At 35.9% G+C, this 20,911-nt stretch overlaps 2 protein-coding genes across 2 annotated transcripts; one reads left to right on the top strand and one right to left on the bottom strand.

The window, feature by feature from the left end:
- Positions 1-34: 34 nt before the first annotated feature.
- On the top strand, positions 35-6,722 carry blvra (biliverdin reductase A). The gene is made up of 7 exons (XM_082173220.1): positions 35-169; positions 1,872-1,995; positions 2,898-3,017; positions 3,106-3,203; positions 3,959-4,066; positions 4,143-4,311; positions 5,224-6,722. Exons 2-7 carry the CDS (start codon positions 1,877-1,879, stop codon positions 5,486-5,488), a joined length of 879 nt encoding a protein of 292 aa, XP_082029346.1. The 5' UTR covers positions 35-169; positions 1,872-1,876; the 3' UTR covers positions 5,489-6,722.
- Positions 6,723-7,333: 611 nt separating this feature from the next.
- On the bottom strand, positions 7,334-19,808 carry wdr48b (WD repeat domain 48b). Its single transcript, XM_082173027.1, has 19 exons — positions 19,705-19,808; positions 19,049-19,189; positions 18,781-18,859; positions 18,599-18,681; positions 17,670-17,799; positions 17,446-17,534; positions 17,214-17,315; positions 15,895-16,119; positions 15,737-15,811; positions 14,460-14,562; positions 14,116-14,213; positions 13,935-14,042; positions 13,138-13,234; positions 11,994-12,089; positions 11,488-11,593; positions 11,320-11,407; positions 11,153-11,229; positions 10,785-10,977; positions 7,334-8,241 (listed from the first exon to the last, which is right to left on the bottom strand). Exons 1-19 carry the CDS (start codon positions 19,750-19,752, stop codon positions 8,146-8,148), a joined length of 2,034 nt encoding a protein of 677 aa, XP_082029153.1. The 5' UTR covers positions 19,753-19,808; the 3' UTR covers positions 7,334-8,145.
- Between the last annotated feature and the right edge of the window lie 1,103 nt (positions 19,809-20,911).

The following is a 20,911-nucleotide window of genomic DNA, read 5'->3' as shown; positions in this document are numbered from 1 at the left end:
CAACCGGAACACGAGCGGCTGGAGCGCATGACGTCAGACGCACGCGCGGTTACGAAAAAAGAGTTATGAAAGTTCTTTCCTGAGTCACACGAGAATAGCATTCATTTCTCTTATTTCACTGCGGATGCATTAGAGATTCACACAAAAGGCTCGTCGAGGACTTTCAGAGGTGAGGACGTTTATATCTTGCTCTTGCACTTATGCATATTGTTATAGTAGAATTAAAATGACTCGGTTGTGTAATCTCTCGTTTGCGCGTTCTGGAGCGCGATGCAGATGTAGATGTGTTTCGGGCGCTTTGGGTGATTTGATTAACACGCGTTTTGAAGCATTTCAATAAACCGGTTTCTTTCCTGTATACCAATATACATTTTCTAGTATTTGAGAAAATATGCATTGGCAGCATAATAGCCAAATTATTGTTGTCAGTAGTTGTCAGTAGCTGCTGGTTGCGGGTTATATATTATTATACACCATGTCACATGACATAAATAAATAATAAAAAATAAAATAAAAACATAAATAAATATATAGGACTTTTTATTCATTATGTCATTTGAAAATGAAAATAATAATATAAAAATGTTCACTTCATTTAGTATCTACGAGTATCGTTTGTCATTTTTAAATATAAATATTTAAAATATTGTTGCTTTTGCCTCTTTATGATGACTCGCTGAATTTAGTCCTAATTTGTAAGTCGCTTTGGACAAAGGCGTCTGCTAAATGACTAAATGTAAATGTAAATAATGTCTTCAATGCTGCTGTCATTACCACCATTCCAAACACTTAAAATGTTCATTCTATTAATAATCACATAAAAGTGCCGAAGTTAAGAAATACCCTCAAACATAAAGTAAAGCTTGTGATATTTATCATTAAATAAAAAGATAATTTTATTTTAATAGCATGCACTTTAATTAATAATTTATTTTCTTATTTACTGAGTAGGAAGGAGGGTGACCACCACACACAAATAAAACACACTAAACAATTTTAGGCAAAAATGTTTTAAGTTCCAGGTAATAGGAAATGTCTCCCATTTTCCCCATAAATGAGTGACTATATAACCAAGACCTGTTTTTCCTTACGCAATATTCAGAAAAGCACTGCAGTTATTCTAGTCGATTCTCAAGAAACATGTTTTTTTTTTTGTAAATGAAGTGTGACTAAACACAAGCCGTTATCAGTCAAACACACATGCAGACACGCCAAAAACTTCATTTCAGCGAATATTCTTCTCAAACCAGTTCCTCAAAAATGTTATGCTCTGCCGTGTCTTTACAAGCTTGTTTTCATAGGATGACAAGGTCAGTGTAGATGTGGATCGATCCACTCCATGATTGTGTGGTAGAAATTCCTCTACGCACCTGACTCAAGTTAACCTCTGACTCAAGTTAACCTCTGACTCAAGTTAACCTCTGACTCAAGTTAACCTCTGACTCAAGTTAACCTCTAGCGCTTCTCCAGTCGAGTCAGGTGACGTCTCTCCCCTAATGAACACTATCATTTGGGAATAATATATTTTTTCTCTAATATGATTGGTTCTTCGTATATATAATTCTGTTACGGGGTAAAAGCACATTTGGATTCCTTGATGCTTCAGCTTATTGCTCAAAGTCATGAGGTTAAATATATATATCAATGTACATACAAATGTACAAAAGCATATACATGTTAATTCTGAAGGAAAAAGGAATGTTAGTTATGATTAATAAAATTTCCTTTCACACTTGTTTGAAACCTTTTCCATATATGCTGCATTTGATTTGATTCTTCATCATACAGAATTGAAACGAGGTTCAGAACAAACTCAGTTTTATTTCTTCACTATAAGCACACTCGTAGTTGATGCTGATTTTCTGCTTCAGGAATCATGTTGGGATCAGTGGTTGTAGGTCTGGGCATCGCCGGATGTGTGAGGATGAGAGATTTAGTCGCTCCTCTACAGTCCAGCGCTGCAGAGAAGCTCAGCCTCAGAGGCTTTGTGTCCAGGTCAGTGCCTCGTCCACACATTCACACTGACACTTGATTTGTTCCACACTTTAAAGCACTTACGTTGCAGGTTTTTTTTGTGACCCCATAGAACACAAGATAAGTTCTCAGTAGACATTTCATATCATATAGCAAATATTTACTGTGGTTTGCTTGGTGTGCAGTTTAGAAATCCATACGCCTTCATAAATAGACCGTAGTGATGATGTCTGCACTTTAAACATGTATTTGAGTCCTCTTATTGAAAGAGCCACACTGAATCTGAATATATATATATATATATTTTTTTATAATATAGACATAATATAGATCAAAAGTTGAGAATCTTTAAAACTGGTAGTTTATTAAAAAGTCTCTAATGCTCACCATGGTCATATTTATTTAATAACAAATATAGTAAAAACAATAATATTGTAAAGTATTATTACAATTTCAAATAAATGTATTCTGTTTATAAAAGAAATAGAAATAAAAAATAGAAATCTTTTGCAACATTATAAAATTCTTTTTTTTCACATTTGATCAATTTGATGTGTCTTTGCTGAATAAAACTATTAATTTCTTATTTCTCTCTTTTTATCTTACCTACCCCACATTTTTGAATGGTAGTGTTTAAGGAGGATCAAACCTGCAGAAATTATAAATATATAAATATACCTATAAATAATTACACAAATAAATAAATAATATAAATATTTTTATAATATTTTATTTAATTTTAAACTTCATTTATTATTTTTCATTGTATTTTTTTAAATATTAGTTTTAGCTTTATTTATTTTTAAATCCATGTATTTATTTATATTTCCCACATTTATTTATTTATTTATGCATTCATTTATTATTACTTAACATAGAAATGAGGGATATATATCCGATAATTAGTTATGTTGTTCGTGCAGGAGGACTCTTGAAGACCAGCAGAGCGTGGAGCAGATCACTATGGCGGAGGCGTTGAGCAGAGCTGACATCCACGTGGCGTTTATATGCACGGAAAACACCAACCATGAAGAGAGCATCAGGTATCACACAGATAACCTCTTCTAACCCCTCACACATGGCAGAAAGCCTCATTCATGATGGTCTCTCCTGTGATGTGCTCGATCTCAGGCAGTTCCTGGAGGCGGGGAAGCACGTGTGTGTCGAGTATCCCATGACCCTCAGCTACACGTCTGCAGTGGATCTGTGGAACCTGGCTCAACAGAAGGGTGAGCTGCTGTCTGAGGATTCATGTCTTCTGTCTTCTTCAGTAAATATTTGAAATTGTAGAACGTAGAGCTGCACGATTAATCGTGAAAATATCACGATCTCGATTCAAACACCCACAAGATCTTATTCCTTTATGACAACGATTCGGCTATGTCTATTAAACCTTTGACAAGTACGATCACAGCGAACATTCAGATCTGGGTTCTGATCCAGAAAGAGCAGTTGTCATGTACAGATATGAAACAGCTTCACAAACAGTCTTCATAATTAAAGTCTTTATAATTCAAATTATCACAGAAGTACAGGGATGAAAGTTCATAGTTTGGATATAAACACTGATATCTATGGTGGCGATCAATATAGAGTAAATCACCTTTTGAAAGTAACCTGCCGCTTCAAATAACGGATTGTATTAATTACATCGTTACACCAGTAGGTGGCGACAGGTGACTGTTAAAAAATGTATTTGTCGTTGAATCATTCATTCAAGAGATTCGAGATTCGATCAAAGTATTAATGAGCGAGTCATTGAATCAAAATTCATTCAAATTGATTTAACATTTTTAAGATGGCGGCAAATTACATTTTGTCAGAACCTCTTGTAAATTAAATGTTATTTTGTTTAGTTGTCTGTGGGAGAATCGTGATCTTCAGTTTATCCAGAAACGTGCAGCTCTAGTAGAACGTTTGTCATTATAAAGCAGCTTAATAATATTTTTCTACTTATGTTTTAACTTCTATTTGTTATCTTCAGGCCTGGTGCTTCATGAAGAACATATTGAACTGCTTACTCCTGACTTTAAACAACTGAAAAAAGACATATGTGGGAGAACACTGGAGAAGGGAACACTGCACTTCACAGGTAGAACAGCTCACAGTTCATCTTCTTCTTAAAGGTTTCCTCTAGGGTTTTGAGTGACAGTCATGTTTCTCCTCAGGCGGACCCCTGAAGCCAAATTTTGGGTTCCCGTCGTTCAGTGGCATTTCCAGACTGACCTGGTTGGTTGATCTTTTCGGGGAGCTCACGGTTACTGCCACGTCTCTGGTGGAGGAGAAGGAGAACAAATACATGAAGATGACGGCACACTTACTGACCCAACAACACAAGTGAGCACACCGTCACCACAGAGAGGGCCTTCTTTGCTTCACAATTATTCATTTATTTTTGATTTTTGTATTATTACATTTATTATATTTTTTAATGCACAGCTGCCAAATAACGTGACCATAAACAACATACATTTTAGGTTGAAATATAAATTAATTTGCTGTAAATTCATTCAAAGGTTTGGGGTCATTAAGAGTTTTTTTAATTGTTGTTGAAATAAGCATTTTATGATCACAAGGCTACATTTATTTAATGAAAAATAAGGTAAAAACAGTAATATTGTGAAATATTATTACAATTTAAAATAGCTGTTTTCTATTTGAATGTATTTAAAAATGTAATTTATTCCTGTGATCAAAGCTGAATTTTCAGCATCATTACTCAAGTATATACTCATACTCAAGTATTATTATTATCAGTGTTGAACAGTTGTGCTGCCTGATGTTTTTGTGGAAAGTGTGATTTCCACTTTTTTGTGGAAGTGTGAAAGGATTCTTTGATGAATAGAAAGTTGAAACGAACAGCATTTATTTGAAATGTTTGTAGTATTGTAAATGTCTTTATCGTCACCTTTGATGCATCCTTGCTTGAGTATAAGTTCATTTCTTTAAAGAAATGTATTGCTCCCAAACTTTTTAACAGTAGTGTCTATTTTTAGAATGTGAAACTGGTCATAATTTCTTCATTTTTCAATACTTTATCACCTTTTAGTTTTTTTGCTATTCACTTAGATTGAGTGACTCATGTAGATTTGTACAGTTTTATGGGTGGTGCTTGCATTTCTAAGTGGTTACTTGGGTGTGACTAAATGGTTGACCCAACCTTAGATCAAATAGCTCAAAACTGTATGAATTTTTTTCACCTGTTTTATAATCTGACATGCAAAAAAACACAAGTGTTTTCTGGCGCAGACCTCTCACTTGGATTGAAGAGCGAGGCCCAGGACTGGGCAGAGTCAAACGCATCGACCTCCACTTCCAGGACGGCACTATCAGCGAGCTGCCAGCCGGTCAGCGGGAGCCAGTGGGACTGTTCATGCAGGATCTGGTGCTGTTCGGCCGGAAGCTGCAGGGTGACGTCTCCGCTGCCGAGCTCCAGGCGGAGAGGAGCCGGATCTTACACTGTCTGGAGCTGGCGGACCGTATGCAACAGCTCAGTGAAAGCGCTCAGGCCTGAACCTGTCCACTGTGGGATATGCACTCCGTCTTCTCCCAAATGTCCCATATGGAATTGTGGGATAATAGACTGTGGTATAGAGACAGACAACTGGAGTGTAGAATAATATTTAAAAAATTCAGTGTATCAGGTTTTTTTTTGGCAACACGTTACTTAACGCCTTTATATATAATGCATTATAAAAAATATTTTAATGCATTAATTATGCCTTGTAATGCATCTCATGAATAATCGTAAAGACAGATACTTTATAATGCATGTCTATTCATTAAACACACGTTTAGAAAGTAGAATGCGCTAAAACGAGACAAACAACCAGTTTCTGATGTACCAATGAATCTACAAATATTATAATGCAATTATTTATGAAATGCCTTATAATGTACATTATGAATAGCTTTATAATGCATTATACATAATGGCTTCAAGTAAAGCATTACCAATTTTTTTTTTTTTTTTAACAATAAATTGGTTTATTAATCATTTGCTGTTAAGCTCTAAAGAGAACCCCCAAAAACCACCATAAAAGTAGTGACTTAGTTTGTCCTATTATTCACAAAAAAACAACTACATTTATTATAGTGGTTTTTTTGTGGTCCTTTTTGGACCTTGACGGCTATTTTTAGGTAATTATTTATCAGTATTGGGAAATTGCAGTGATTTAAAAAGTCTTTGATTTGGAAATTCAATGAATAGTTTTGTGTTTAACTAGTGGGCCGCATCAGAATATGCAGTAACAGCACATTCCCTCATTGTAACATGCATCTGCACAAAATTCAAACACTAATTTCAGACAAATGAACCAGTGATTTGAACCATTGTTCACACAGGCGTTGCAAAACATGTGTGTATGTGTCATTGTGCATATTTAAGTTACTCTGTTGACATTTTGTAGTTTGTTCTGTGACGCCTAGATGAGCTCTGTAGGCATTCATACATGCTTTGGAGAAAAATCAAAGTTTTCTTTGAAAGTTTTGGCAAAACCTATTTTTTTTTTTTCAAATCTGATCATCCTTTCCTTTCTGTGTTCTTTATGAGGAGATGTTACATGTGATGAGAAAGCACTGAATGGAGCATATCATGGACTCTATTAAGGAAACATAAATGTAATGCACATATCATTGTCTGCCACAAAGAGGAATGTTCAATGTTGTTTCTAACCTAAATGCATTGTTTACTTTTGTCTTAATGTGTACTTATTTGTGTTATTCAGTTCAATAAAAAAATTGTGCTTGCTTTTATGGAATTTGTTTCTGCAGCTGAATCCACACATTATGAGTTGCATTATGAGTTTTTAAGCATGTCCATCCCAATTTTGTTACTGTAATAAAATAAATACAGTCATCCTGACACACATCTTAAATTCAAATCAATTCACATTTATTTGTAAAGTGCTTTTCACAATTTATATTGTTTCAAACATTCAGTAAAATGTTATGTTTGTTTTAGTATTTGTAATTTTTTTTATTCTTTCACATTGTTTTATGCAATTATTATGGGTGCATATACTTAATTGTCTGGAGCAAAAACAAGTCTTCGTTTTCTTAATGCAAAATATTTCTTCTGTTAACGCTTTACTGTAAAGGTTGATTTATTGACTTGTTTGATTTATAACTAATTGAAGTATTAGGTATCATGAACTAATGGTGAACAATAATGTTGAATACATTAACATCAGTTAATGTAAAAATTCATATCTAATGCATTAATAACAAGTGGAACCTCATCGTAGCGTTAGCATTTGAGATATGAAATATGATCCAAACATGACACTCATGAAATCCTGGATTCCTTCCTCAAAAGTGAATTAAACATTTACTATTAATCATGTTCAGACGCCAAGAGTGAAAAAACAGTTTCAACTTTTATTCAAAAGAAAAGTCAGTCTTAATGTAACAGCTGACATGGGCAGGTCCATATTTCCCAGAAGCTGTGGTAAGATGATGCAAACACTTGTCATGTGCTCCTAATCCTCACAAATGAACAAACACATTCAGATGAGACATTCTTTTGTGGTAAATTGCATCTACTCTATGAATTAAAAACAGGAACTGTGTTTTGTTTGTTTGTTTATTTGATTGGCTGCATTGCTGAAACAGTTTCGAGATCCTCATTAGACTTCCTCATTGGACTTTCAATTTCTGATTGCAAAATATGGTTGATAAAAAAAAAAAAAAGCTTCAAATAAATGACAAAAACATATTAAACCTAGAAAATAGAAGTTGGGAAAAGCAAAATGGGAACAATTGAGCTTCAAAGAGCAGCTGGCTTCAGTTCTGGTCTAGTTGAAAAGTGTCTGGAATGTTTGAGGATGGAAGTACTCGTGTGCATCATCATCATCATCATCATCCTCATGCTGGACGAGACACGCCGCTAAACACAACAGTAATAAATATACAAAAAAATGAAATAAAGGCAGAAAAATGACAAAGTCCTTGATTACAGTACGTCGCAACAACTGTCGATCTTTAGTCTTTAACCTTCAGCTGTCGGTCAGATCTTTCTGCTGGCTCTGTCACTTCAGCCAGTGTAAAGAGAATGAGAAGAAGAAAAAAAACATTCCTCCTGGTTGTCTATCAGACCTGAGAAGAGCAGGGCATTCTGGGAAGCTTCTTCTGGAAGTCAGAGTGATGCGGGCTGAAGGTGTTCGGAGGGACTCACGTGGACTTCTGTTTATAATGAATGGTCAGGTCTCCACCGCTCTTCCAGATAAAATGCTTAACAGTCCTGAGGTCCATGTTTGGATCCAAAACCTACGAACGACAGCAAGCATTTTAAACAACAGTCTACAAAAAGCATTTCACATTTTTTACCATTTAAAGGATTAGTTCACACCAAAATGAAAATGTCCTAATAATTTACTCACCCCAATGCCATCCAAGATATCCATGTCTTTCTTTCCTCAGTGGGAGAGAAATTATGTTTTTTGAGGAAAACATTTCTGGATTTTTCTTCTGACAATGGACTTCATTGGTCACCATCGTTTTTAAGTCCAAATCAAAGCAGTTTCAAAAGTCTTTGAAGTGTTTAAACGGGCTGTACGCGATCACAGCTGAAGAAGAGGGTGTTATCTAGCGAAACGATAGGTCATTTAAAAAAAAAAAAATCTAATTTATAGACTTTTTTACCTTCAATAGTTCGGATTGAGCTGATCAACAAACGGACAGGGAACTACGTCATCACATTGAAAGGTCACGCCGGCGCCGGCAGAAGTACCGCCCCACTGTTTACAATGCGACCATTGAAACTCCATCTCATTTTCTCCTTCAACTTCAAAATCGTCTGCCATCATTGTTTGACCTTTTTTTGTTAAAGAGCGTTTGACCTTTCAACGTGATGACGTAGTTCCCTGTCCGTTTGTTGATCAGCTCAATCCGAACTATTGAAGGTAAATTTGTTTTTAAAATGACCTATTGTTTCGCTAGATAACAACCTCTTCTTCAGCTGTGATCGCGTACAGCCCGTTCAAAGCTACACTGTGTAATTTTTTTTGTTGATTCTTAGCAAAAAACACTTAGTTCTTTCAAAAATATTTGTGCTCATTAATGTATATTTACTTCTTTCAAGTAATAAAGTATTCTCGTAAGTTTATAATCTGCCATTGAAAGTACATACGGGTGAGGGGTTCGAATGCCTGTCGCCATGTTGCCCCTCCATCTTGAAACTACATTAGCCAAAGAGGGACATACATGTAAATTCAAGCTTCGCCTTTCGCGCTTTACACTCAGTGACACAGAGACGAATGCGAGGGGGAGATTACTCGCGACTGCCGGCAGATTTGAAAGATTGCTGATGGAGGATCACACCTATTCTCGAGGACATGTGGCAGAGTCGCCAAGGAAGCGAAAGAGAGAATTAAAACGTCAACGCGACAGGCAAATCAGCAAGACCAAAGTCAACCCTGGAGTAACTTTTCCCAGATGGAAAGAGCTCGAGGAGCAAAGATTTTAAAACGGACGCCGAAGTTGCCTGCTTTCTTCTCGACAGGTAATTCAGCCTATTTGTGTAAATTCGAAGTTTTGTAGTTGCTTGTCTAACCATAGCATGGTTGTGCATAACGCCAGAACGACCTCTAGTATAACTTGCGTTACTTTTCCTCGCGTCAATGGTGAAAAAGTATTGTTTACCTTGTAACATGAATCTGTGCTGCGACGGATCACAGGTGATAGTTTTAAAGGCGCAATTGGACGAAGTCGAACTGGAAGCCATGTTAATCTTGGAATAATACGGCCACCGTAGGAGTTAAAATGCCCTCGAAATTGAAAGGAACAGAAACTAATATTCACTGGGTAGTCATATACAATTTCACCGCTAGATGGGGGAAAATATCACACAGTGTAGCTTTAAACACTTCAAAGACTTTTGAAACTGCATTGATTTGGACTTAAAAACGATGGTGACCAATTGTTAGAAGAAAAATCCAGAAATGTTTTCCTCAAAAAACATAATTTCTCTCCCACTGAGGAAAGAAAGACATGGATATCTTGGATGGCATTGGGGTGAGTAAATTATTAGGAAATTTTCATTTTGGGGTGAACTAATCCTTTAAGGCCGTTCACACAACAAACGATAACTATATTAGCATTCACACCAATGCTCTGTTTATAAGCATGCACTGCAGATTTGTTGTCTCCTGCTTCTGATTGGCTGTCAAAGTTACGATGTTACGATATTCGAAATTACGATATTGTTTCTATGTGTCGTTATCATTATAGTCGTGGTGTGTGAACTTTGCTATTCTTTTAAATTTAGAATGATTTTTAAAACAATATCATTGTGGTTTTCGTCCTTGGTGTGAATGGGCCTTTAGGAACAAAATGCGAACGATAAAATCTTGCCTGAAATTTCAATCAAATTCAGTGCAGTCGAGCATTAATGCAATATAAGGATGAAAATAATGTTAAAGCAGGGGAAAGTAACCAAAACTGTGGGGTAGTGAATGATTTACTTAAGTTTTAATATCTGTTCCTGGCTTTTCACACGTGTTTAACTGGGGTTATGGCCACTTTTACACCTGGGTTAATCAATGTTTCACACTTGTAATATTGTTATGAAGGGTTATTGATGTCACAAAAGCAGTTCTACTGGACTGCTCTGACAAAGCTTCACAGTGTCAATGTAAAGGCCAGTTGTTTAGCAAAAAACAACCAATCAAAACTAAATAACGGTCACCTCATTTAAATTTGTTTCAGCATCTGGGAAAAATGAAATGTTGAAGAGCAAATAATGAGTACATTGGAGCAATGAGTGTGTTTTCTTGTCTGGAGGCAGTAAAGAAGGTGATAGCAGGTCTAACCTGATCTAAACACATGAGCTCAATCTTCTCTTCGGCCATCACTGCCACGTCTTCCTCTTTCTCCAGCTCTGCCGGCTTGTCATTGGCTGAGGAGCTGGTGGTCTGTGACTCCGTGTCAAGGTTGATGATCTTCTCATAGACGTGTTCCATCACTTTCCGCACCTGCAGCATGTCACTAGCAGACAGACGGTCCCTGAAAACAACAGGCCGTGATGAATAATCTCCAAAATATTACTATTTATACATCACTTTTACAATTCAAATGCATTTATCTTACAAGATGTCTAAAATATCCAATTAGAAATTAGACTAAGCATAATGATTATTAAAAAAAGAATCTTCCATTTTCTCACTTATAGACTACATACTTTTTGAGTGTTTTGGCCCCGGATGATGAGTGAGGTTGGAGGTAGAACGGGATCTTGTTGAATTTTGGCATGTTTTTCTGAAGCAGGAAAGAAAGCAGTTCATATTATATAACATTATCCATATGATGGACACATAATGGGATGATTGTGGGATTTTAAACACTCACATCTACAGTGATATCAATAACCCATTGAGGTACAGTTTCATTCAGTAACATAGACTCTGTCTCTCCTCCAGAATCTCGGCATAATAACCTGGAATTGGAAGGAAATATGGCTTATAATGAAGACAAGATCCAGGAAGGACGGTGATTTAAAGTCTTCATCATTCTGACCTAAACAATGTTCTTCCGCCCGCTTCACCAAAGATGACAGGAGTGTGTGGGGGAACCTGGAAGTAGCCGTTGCCCTTTTGAATTCGGCTCTCCTGATCACCGTTTACTGCAGACAAACAGAAAAAAAGTCAGAAACCAAGTGCATATTTACATATGGCAGAATATCAGATGTTTTATAACTATGCAATCTGAACTCCAGATATGAGTTCAGAATTAAGTTTTGCATAAACGCAAAAAATAAATGAAAGCATCCTTTGCGGATAAGGCTATCTATGCATTGCAAAATAATTTACATTTACATTTAGCAGACGCTTTTGTCCAAAGCGACTTACAAATTAAGCGAATTTTCATCCAAGATGGCAGATAAGAGTCAAGGTAAACTTTATTCAGTACTAAAAAGTATTACTAGAAAATAATTCCTTCTATATAATAAAAATCGTATTTAAATGCCTTTATTAAAATTGTTGAATATTAAAATTAAAATATTTTTTTACAAAAGCACCTACCATGGTTGAGCTCATTTTCCTCCTCTTCCATTGGGTTTATGTGAGTTCTGGGCCAGAATTCCAACAGGGCCTGCAGGAGCAGCCCACCAAGATTCACTGGAACATATGAATAAACACAAAGAATAGTTATGTTATATAATTCCCACTGTTGAGTTAATGTTGTAAGGTTGAAAAACAAACAAACAGAGACTTCTAAAATCCTGTTGTTTATCTGTATAATTGTCTTGTTTTTCAAAACTATATTCTAAAAGGATTTTAAAGAGTTGCTAAATTAAAAGCATTTCTATCTAGATTTAAAAAATAAATAAATAAATATATATATATATATATTTTATTTTTATTTATTTTTATTTTATTATTTCATTATTATTTTTGACCACAAGGTGGCACTCTCAAAACATGGTGCCAATGACAATTACAGAATTCCGCAATTATACGCCAATGTCTAAATGGCCGATATGGGAAAATTGGGTACTGATCGACTTAGCAAGCTGTACTGAATCTAAAGAGACTCGTTTTGTGATTTTTGGCCAAACCGTTCATTAGTTATTATAAGCAAAAATAGCAGGTCAAAAGTTATTAGCATAAACGTGAGTGCAAATTTAGACAGTTGGTGGCGTTAGAGGGTTTGAGTTAGAGACTCCAAATTTGCTATGGTAACAGCTCAGACTTTGCTTTATCTGTGTACCAAATTTTATAACTTTCCCATAAGCGGTTCTATGGGCGGCCATAGACTCAAGAGCAGAAGAAGAACACTAACGATTACAATAGGTGCCTGCCCACCTTAGGTACTTGGCCATTAATAGTAATCAAAAAATGATAATACATTTTTCAGTTACTCAAAAATGCATCGTCAGCAAACAAAGAGTCTAGTATGGAAGTTTGTTTTTGACATGGATTCAAAAATAAAAAAGGTAATTGCAACTTTTTATCTCACAATTCAGACTTTTTTCCCCCGCAATTTCGAGTTTGGATCTCACAATTCTGAGAAAAAAAAGTCAGAGTTGTGAGGAAAAAAATCACGATTACCTTTTTAATTGTTTTACTCCACGGTGGAAACAAGTTTCCATAGTTTAGCCCCTATCAAGAGGGGACATTTTTGCAGCATATGCATTTTCAACACTATGGACTAAGACAACTTTACACTTTGGGTCAGAGCCGTCTGGGCTTGTAAAACCAGCGTCTTTAGCTGCCACCCACGCCGCAAACGAGTCGCTTTCATCCAGCGTGATAGTCAGCATCTGTAAAACAGCAACAACATATTCAACACTCATTAACATGCATCTTCGCCCTTATTTTAATTGAAAAACATGGTGCTAATGCAAAAGGCATTGCCTCTAAGGCCACATCCACACGAAGCCAGAGCTTTCCCTATCCGATTTTTTTTTTTCCCGTTCAAAAAAAATATTCCGTAAACACGGCGTCGTCTCAAGAAATATCTGCGTACACACGAAACCACTGAAACCGACTCAAAACGATGTAGTATACATGCCAGACCAGTATGTGGCGCTGTAATTCTGCCACAGACATACACTAAAAACGGAGAAGAAGACTTGGAGCTCGCGCATAAACCTTGCGCGCTGTATACAACAATAATATTAGGCACAGTAGCTTCTTTTTTTCTTTTTTCTTTTTTAATCAAGAACTTTGTTGAACAATATGAAAAACCATAAATGTAGTTGCTGTGACTTAACGGTGTCTGACTAGTTGACGCTTGGTGTGATGATGACATCATCGTTTCACAAAATATACGGATTGGCCGTACACACGAAAACGCAAGGGCGGCGTTTTCAGATTCATCCACCTTGAGACCCGGTTTAAAAAAATAGCGGTTTCAGTCTCCGAAAACGCCGGATCCGTGTGGACGAAACGCCAATACGATAAAACATTTATACGTATACAGCGAAACGCGTCTCCGTGTGGACAGGCCCTAATACTCACCCCTGTTTTGAGATCTACAGAAAACCAGTTCGGCACATAGACCATCTTGAACCTCTTTTTGATTTCCTCATCAAAGTCCACTTTACCCAGGTCTTCCCCCTTACATGCCTAAAAAACAGAGCAGGATTACATAACGGTTGGCCAAAAGATGCCACAAAAGCTTCTCATGATCTGCACTTACCTTAAGGACATCCCAGAATGCCACACTGTTATTGCTGTCTTTAGTGAGTATGTGCCTCTTGTCATTGAGAATATGACACTGAACGATGCTGGTGCCACCTGAAATTAAATTAAACTCAGTTCAATACAAGTTTTTAATCAATTATAGATTAAAAAACAGTAGATGTTTTATCCAAAGCAACTGACAGTACACTTGCTTATACAATTTCCCTGGAGAAACAGGGGTTTGGTGTCTTTCACAACCAGCAACCTTGGTGGTTTAAGCTTTAACCATTGAACAACACCACTCTGACCTCCAGCTTTAAGGTCAGATGCTTGTTCTAGCTAACACTGATGGTCTTTTACCTTTGATGACATGCTCTGGCTGTGTACACAGTGGAGTCAGTGGAGCACTACAGTCGTTGTCGTAGTCTCCAGATGTTCTGAAGTTATGCATGCCCTTTAGAGACTGATCATGACAAAGAGAGAAAGACAAATACACATGAGCTGATTGAATGATGCAATTCAACACATTTAAATTAGATTGCAGATATATGCTTAGGCATAGGCTAATGTCTAATTATTGAGGGTTTCTGAAGGTAAATTTAAGACTTTTTAAAAGACCTTTTTAAGACCAAGTAAAGAAAATGTAAGGAATAATTTGAAGGGAACGCAATATGTCAATATGTTCTCTAAATGTAAATGTCTAGGGAGGAAGACAATGAGTAGTATTAACGACACTTCAGAGTTTGAAAATACATTCACTTTAAAGAAAAGAAGGGTTTAGGGTAGCTTGAATAGCTCTGCGCCCAACCACTAGAATATGGAAATAACTTTTTCTGTACCTTCAGATCCCACAAAAGAGTATTTTTGTCTTGTTTTCCAGTGCAAATGTCTAAATACAGTAAATACATCAAGATGCATTTACTGGAGAAGCAAAATTACATCAAATATGAAGTCTTGTTTTCTGTAAATTTGATCAATTAAGTGAGTTCATGATTAAAACGAGAACAAATATCTGTCAGTGGGGTCAGAAATCCAAAGGGAAATTTTCATTGGCCATTGACAGGTATTTGTTCTTGTTTTTGTTTTTTTAAAACACTTTTTTTTAAATAAATCTTTCAAGACTTAATTTTTACATTTCCATCTCAAGTACATGTATCTTGATTTAAAGATGCTCAGATATTCATATTTGAAAACAAAAATACTGAGAAAGATATTTTTGCAATGCATGTAAGATTTAATGCCTTGACTTCATGAATTGAAGACTTTCAGCTCTGATTTAAGACCTTTTTAAGGCCTTAATTTGTGTAAAGGTGAATTAAAAGACCTTTTTAAGACCCGCAGAAACTCTGATTACATCATGTATATTTAAAGTGACAGTTCAACCTGAAATGAAAATTCTGTCATCATTGCTCACATATGCAAGAACTTTCATGCAAACAAGTGCTGCAAACAAACTGAGTTTTCAGTTGATTCTTGAATATTGTCAGTAATTCGGCTGTCTAGTTAGGGTTAGGATAGGTGTTCACTGAGAAAAATTAATACAGTTGCTCAATTCATATTGAGGCAGAATAATGACAGAATTTTATAAACTTTTGCTTTAAGAAAAGAACCATCTGAATTGTGGTTATGTAACTCACCCATTTGTTCACAAATGATTTAGTTGTGGACACCCAAATGGCTTGAGGAGGGTCGGCTGATTTGTCCAATTCCATCTGCACAGAGCATAAGATAAATTATAAGAGTAGCATTTCATTTCTTTATTTTCAAGCACTATGCATCTTAAGCTCGCTCTCACCTTCAGGACGGGAGCTTTCTCTTCACATATGAGCACACGTATGTCAGGGTTTCGCAGGTCTGTGCAGTAGATCTTTCGGTCACGTCCTCCGGAGTAGATGTGTGTGAAGGCCTCGTTCGCCTGCAGGGCCCACACGCCCTCATCGTGGACCCGGTATGTGGCGATACATCTCTGCTGGCCGAGGGACCACAAGCGTATCGTGCCGTCTGAGCTACCGGAGAGACACTAGACAGAGAAACACAGCATGCGGATAACATTAGCAGAGTCAGTGAATGCCAAAACTTGAACAAAACCAATCTGAATAGCAAAACAATTTATTAAAATATATATATACAGTACATGTCAAAAGTTTGGAAACATTACTATTTTTGAAAGAAGTTTCTTCTGCTTATCAAGCCTGCATTTATTTGATCAAAAATACAGAATTTTTTTTTTTTATATTGTGATATATTATTAAAATAATTGCTTTTTAATTTATTATACTTTAAAATATAATTTATTTCTGTGATTCAAAGCTGAATTTTCAGGATCATTACTCCAGTCTATCACATGATCCTTTAGAAATCATTCTAATATGATGATTCATTATCAAAGTTGGAAACAGTTCTGCTGCTTAATATTTTTTTTCATAACCTGTGATACTATGATGAATAAAAAGTTTTTAAAAAAGCAGCAATTTAAAAAAAAATAGAAATCTTTTGTAACAACAATATACACTACTGGTCAGTAATTTTTTTTCTTTCTTTTTTTGAAATAAATCAATACTTTTATTCAGCAAGGATGTGTAAAATTGATAAAAAGTGATAGTAAAGAAGATTTACATTATTATAAAATATTTTTTTTATTTTGAATAAATGCAGTTCTTTTTAACCTTTTATTCATCAAATATATTAGGCAGCAGAACTGTGTCCAACACTCATAATAAATCAGAATATTAGAATGATTTCTAAAGGATCATGTGATAGACTGGATGTCACATGTGACACTGAAGACTGGAGTAATGATCCTGAAAATTCAGCTTTGATCACAGAAATAAATTATATTTTAAATATATTCAAATAGAAAACCATTATTTTAAGTTGTAATAATATTCACAATATTACAGTTTTTTTCCCCTGTATTTTTGATCAAATAAACGCAGCTTTGATAAGCATTAGAGACTTCTTTCAAAAATATAAAAAAATCGTAATGTTTCCAAACTTTTGACCTGTCCTGTACTGTATATTTTTTAAATGTATCTGGGTATTTTTTTCTTTCTAATTTGCCATGAAATGCACACAAAGTGTGCAATATTGTCTGGAATTGTGTCAAAGTCCTACCTGGGTGCCGTCTCTGTTTAGTAATAATGATTTGACGTTGTCACTGTGGCCTTTCAGCTTCATTAGTTTTGCACATGTTCGTGGATCCCAGAGCCTCAAGACCTGTTATAACAAAAAATGTGCCACAAAACATGTTCTGCAAGTTAAAAAATGTTATTTGAACCTGCCTGCAGTCACATGAATGACAATATTCCTTCCTTCAAATGTGAAAGTAAAACATCGTAAGACTAACCTTTTCTGTAGATCCTGAGATGATCACGGTTCCTGCCTGATTCATGGCCAGACTGTAGATGGAGTCCTTGTTTCCACTCAGCGAGGAAGCTGTCACAGAAAATATGAACACATTTGTGCACTCTCTTCAGAGCGAAAGGGTTTCCTCATTCATCTGACTCTCTCATACTCAGTGAATTATAAGGAAGCCTGTGTCAAGAGTTATGATAAAGAGAGTTTTCTCACTGGTGACTGTATTATTAGAGGCAGTCAGAGCCGTCAGCGTGTTCACGTCCCACAGGAAGATCTGCCTGTCCAGCCCGGCTGATGCCACCAGCTCCTTGTCTTTCGCATATGCTAAAGCTTTGACGTAGTCCTGAAGTGTGAATCACAACCACTGTCTCCATCAACACAGTCATAAGTCTCATATATAGTAATTTTGCACACACAAAAAAATAGTACAAATTAGCTTCAGTCTGTTTTCTAGGCAAACTCTGGAAGCTCCAAAGTGGACAAGAGTTTATGCAGACAGTCAAATGTCTGGCCACCGTCAGCATAATTAAAGAGGCCATATTATTCCCTATTACAAAGTCTTGATTTTGTTTTTAGGGTCTACTGGAATAGGTATTCATGCTTGAATGTCCAAAAAACACACTTTTTTTTTCTCACATATTTGACATTGTTGCAGCACCTCTTTTCCCAGTCTGTTAGTAACACCCTGTTTAGTTCCTGTCTCTATGAAGCCCCTCCTTCTGAAAAGCGCAATGTGCTCTGATTGGTCGGCTGGATCAGTGTGTTGTGATTGGTCAACCTCTCCCGAGTGTGTTTGGGGAAATGTCGAGCCTCTTACCATAACTGTGAGCTTCAACACACTACTAATGCAACTCAACCAGACCTCGCCCCTTTTTCGCGTATGCCTTGGGTGGGAATTATTTAAATGAGGAATATTGTGACGTGTTCGTTCCCGGAAGAAAACTCAAGACTACAATGGATGCGTTTCAGGGAGTTCAGAAACAGTGACACTGATATAGAGAATAACTCCCTATGGAGTGCCTTTGTGCTTTGTAACTTTGCAGAACTTTTTTCATGCTCATTACAGCAACAATACACAAAGTTGAAAATGTAAACAAAGCATTAAAAAAATTAAAACAAGGTCTACAAAATATGAAACATACCTTATGTGTCCGTAACGTGGACATGCAGAATCCCTTGTGTGCATTCCAGACTTTCACAGTGGTGTCCGAGGAGGCTGATATCACTACAAAACAAAACAATCCACTGAAACTATCTAATAATTTGAATATATTTGATGAGATCTGAGCATCCTGTAAAAATCTCCTGAAGTGCTTAAACGTACATGTTTTTCCGTTACAACAGAGAATGATGTCATTGACCCAGTCAGTGTGATGCTCCATCGAAGCGATGTAAGGATCCTGCTGTAATAGCAAACAGCTGTCAGTACAGTAGCACATAAAGCTGGAAATATCATAAACATTTAACCATAAAGAGACAGAACGGGAAAAAAATATGATTTTAATGGTGAAAATGGAAGATATGGTCACATAGTAGAAAAACAAGGGACCAAGTGCATCAATATTCATAAATCATGAGCATGCTGGTTGTACTTTGTGTTGATTGACACTCCATATCCTGACGATTGAATCTCGGCCGGCCGTGAAGAGTCTGTTGAGAGCAGGATCCAGCTGAAGAGCGTTCACACCGTTACGGTTGTACTTCTCCACCTCATCTCTAATCACATAGGAAACCTGTAAACTCAGCATTATTAACAAAAAATATATATGTTTATTAGAAAATTAGAGATTACCTACAGTCTACTAAACTGCCTATCAACTAAAGTTATAGAAAAAAATATTACAAAGAGAGCCTTAGGAACCATCTGTGTCTTGTAAATCAGTCATTAAGAGATTAACATTAGATTTTAAGGCTTATACAAAATCTGTATGCCAAAAACATGTCTTTATCTAAAGAATTTAATAATTGAGCAGACATCTGTTTACAATTACAATATCACATATCTGTAGTGTGTGCAGTGTCCCGAAAAAGTATTTGGACACACCAGAAAATGACTGTATGCCAGTGCGTTAGATATCATCACTGTACTATGGTAACACCACTGTCATTTTTGAAAGGGCGGAAATGTTTCGGTTTGTAAATACTGTGGACACTACATTGGGCGACAATTTCCTGAAACACGTAAACGTATTAAGAATTCAGTAATAAATAGTTTTAAAGTCCCGAAATAGTATGTGTAAATGATCACCTGGACTTTCCTCCGTCCAGCAGCGTTCTGTCTGTGATGAGTCGCCATCTTGCATGTTGACAATCAGAGAATGCGTCACTTCCGGGGGACAGAGGAAGACGTTCTGGTGTTTGTCAGGTCTGTAGAAATCTGTCACTAGAGGCCGCAGTTAAGCACATTTGCGCACGAGTAGATTTACCCAACTTAATTATTCACTGTTTTTTTTTTATTATTATAATTTTATTTTATTTTTTATTATTATTTATTTTACAAAGAAGAAACAGCACTGCATTGAATACATTAACAAAAAATAAATAAATAAAATAAATAAACCAATAACTGACTCCTCAACAAGTAAGAAAAAAACGTAGGCCTACATATAAACTTGTTGTTCCTACTGTTATCAATGAGTTTAAGAGATTTTACAATAAGGGAAATCTCAGCAATAAAGACATCAAATCTAGGCAAAGTCTTGAGAAAGTGTACCTCTCTAATTTTATTGGACATACAATATTTCTCTGGGAGTAACCACGCCCTCTTCCAGTGAATACTGTCAAAAAAATGATTCCAGAAAAATTTACATCGAGGGGATGTGTAAACGTTAATTATTCACTGGTAGTTGGTAATTTGCAAGAATTTGACATCACAGATTTGAGACCAAAATGTAAAATAGTTAATGGTATTAAATTGCACAAAACATTACACAAGTTCAAATGTATATTTAAATACTATAGTATAAAAAAGAAACAGGATGTGTAGAATAATCTAGGCTGCACATTTTGGAAGTCTCCCATCAAACAAACTTGATTCAACTCATTGTGAACAAGAACTTGATGTTAATAACACATTTTGAAAGGCTTTCTATCAAATGATACCATGAAATTGGTCCTACCTTGCTTTTTCTTTTAAATAAGCCCTTATTTTTTAAGTTTAAGTTTTGTGTAAAACCCTTTAAAATGCCTTCAGGATGTAAGGTGTTAATAAACACGACACAGGTAACTAAATACACAGTGCAATAAATAAACTTAACCCTATACTTTCTTGGATAACATTTTATTATGTTTTTTTCTGTTTTGATGTTAATATTAGAAAACTGTGATTCCAGTGAATGAATGTGTGACTGGTTTAAGAGCAGCTGTGAGTTCATCATATCCAGAACATGCAGACATTTGTTGTATGTTTTAAACTTAGGTTAAATGTTGTTATGCAGTTTATTAAATGTCTTTGC

This window comes from Leuciscus leuciscus, assembly GCF_965113295.1.
Source record: "Leuciscus leuciscus genome assembly, chromosome: 6".
In the NCBI taxonomy this organism is placed as follows: domain Eukaryota; kingdom Metazoa; phylum Chordata; class Actinopteri; order Cypriniformes; family Leuciscidae; genus Leuciscus; species Leuciscus leuciscus.
This window is presented reverse-complemented; position numbering and strand designations above follow the sequence as displayed.

Bases quoted from the DNA above. Each gene is read 5' to 3' on its own strand.
- wdr48b (XM_082173027.1), bottom strand. From the start codon at position 19,752: ATGGCGACTCATCACAGACAGAACGCTGCTGGACGGAGGAAAGTCCAG. The intron at 15,812-15,894 runs GTGAGAGCGAGC...TGCTCTGTGCAG, and splicing joins AGAAAGCTCCCGTCCTGAAG to ATGGAATTGGACAAATCAGC. The intron at 10,978-11,152 runs GTATGTAGTCTA...TGTTGTTTTCAG, and splicing joins GGGGCCAAAACACTCAAAAA to GGACCGTCTGTCTGCTAGTG.
- blvra (XM_082173220.1), top strand. From the start codon at position 1,877: ATGTTGGGATCAGTGGTTGTAGGTCTGGGCATCGCCGGATGTGTGAGG. The intron at 1,996-2,897 runs GTCAGTGCCTCG...TTGTTCGTGCAG, and splicing joins CTCAGAGGCTTTGTGTCCAG to GAGGACTCTTGAAGACCAGC. The intron at 4,067-4,142 runs GTAGAACAGCTC...GTTTCTCCTCAG, and splicing joins GGGAACACTGCACTTCACAG to GCGGACCCCTGAAGCCAAAT.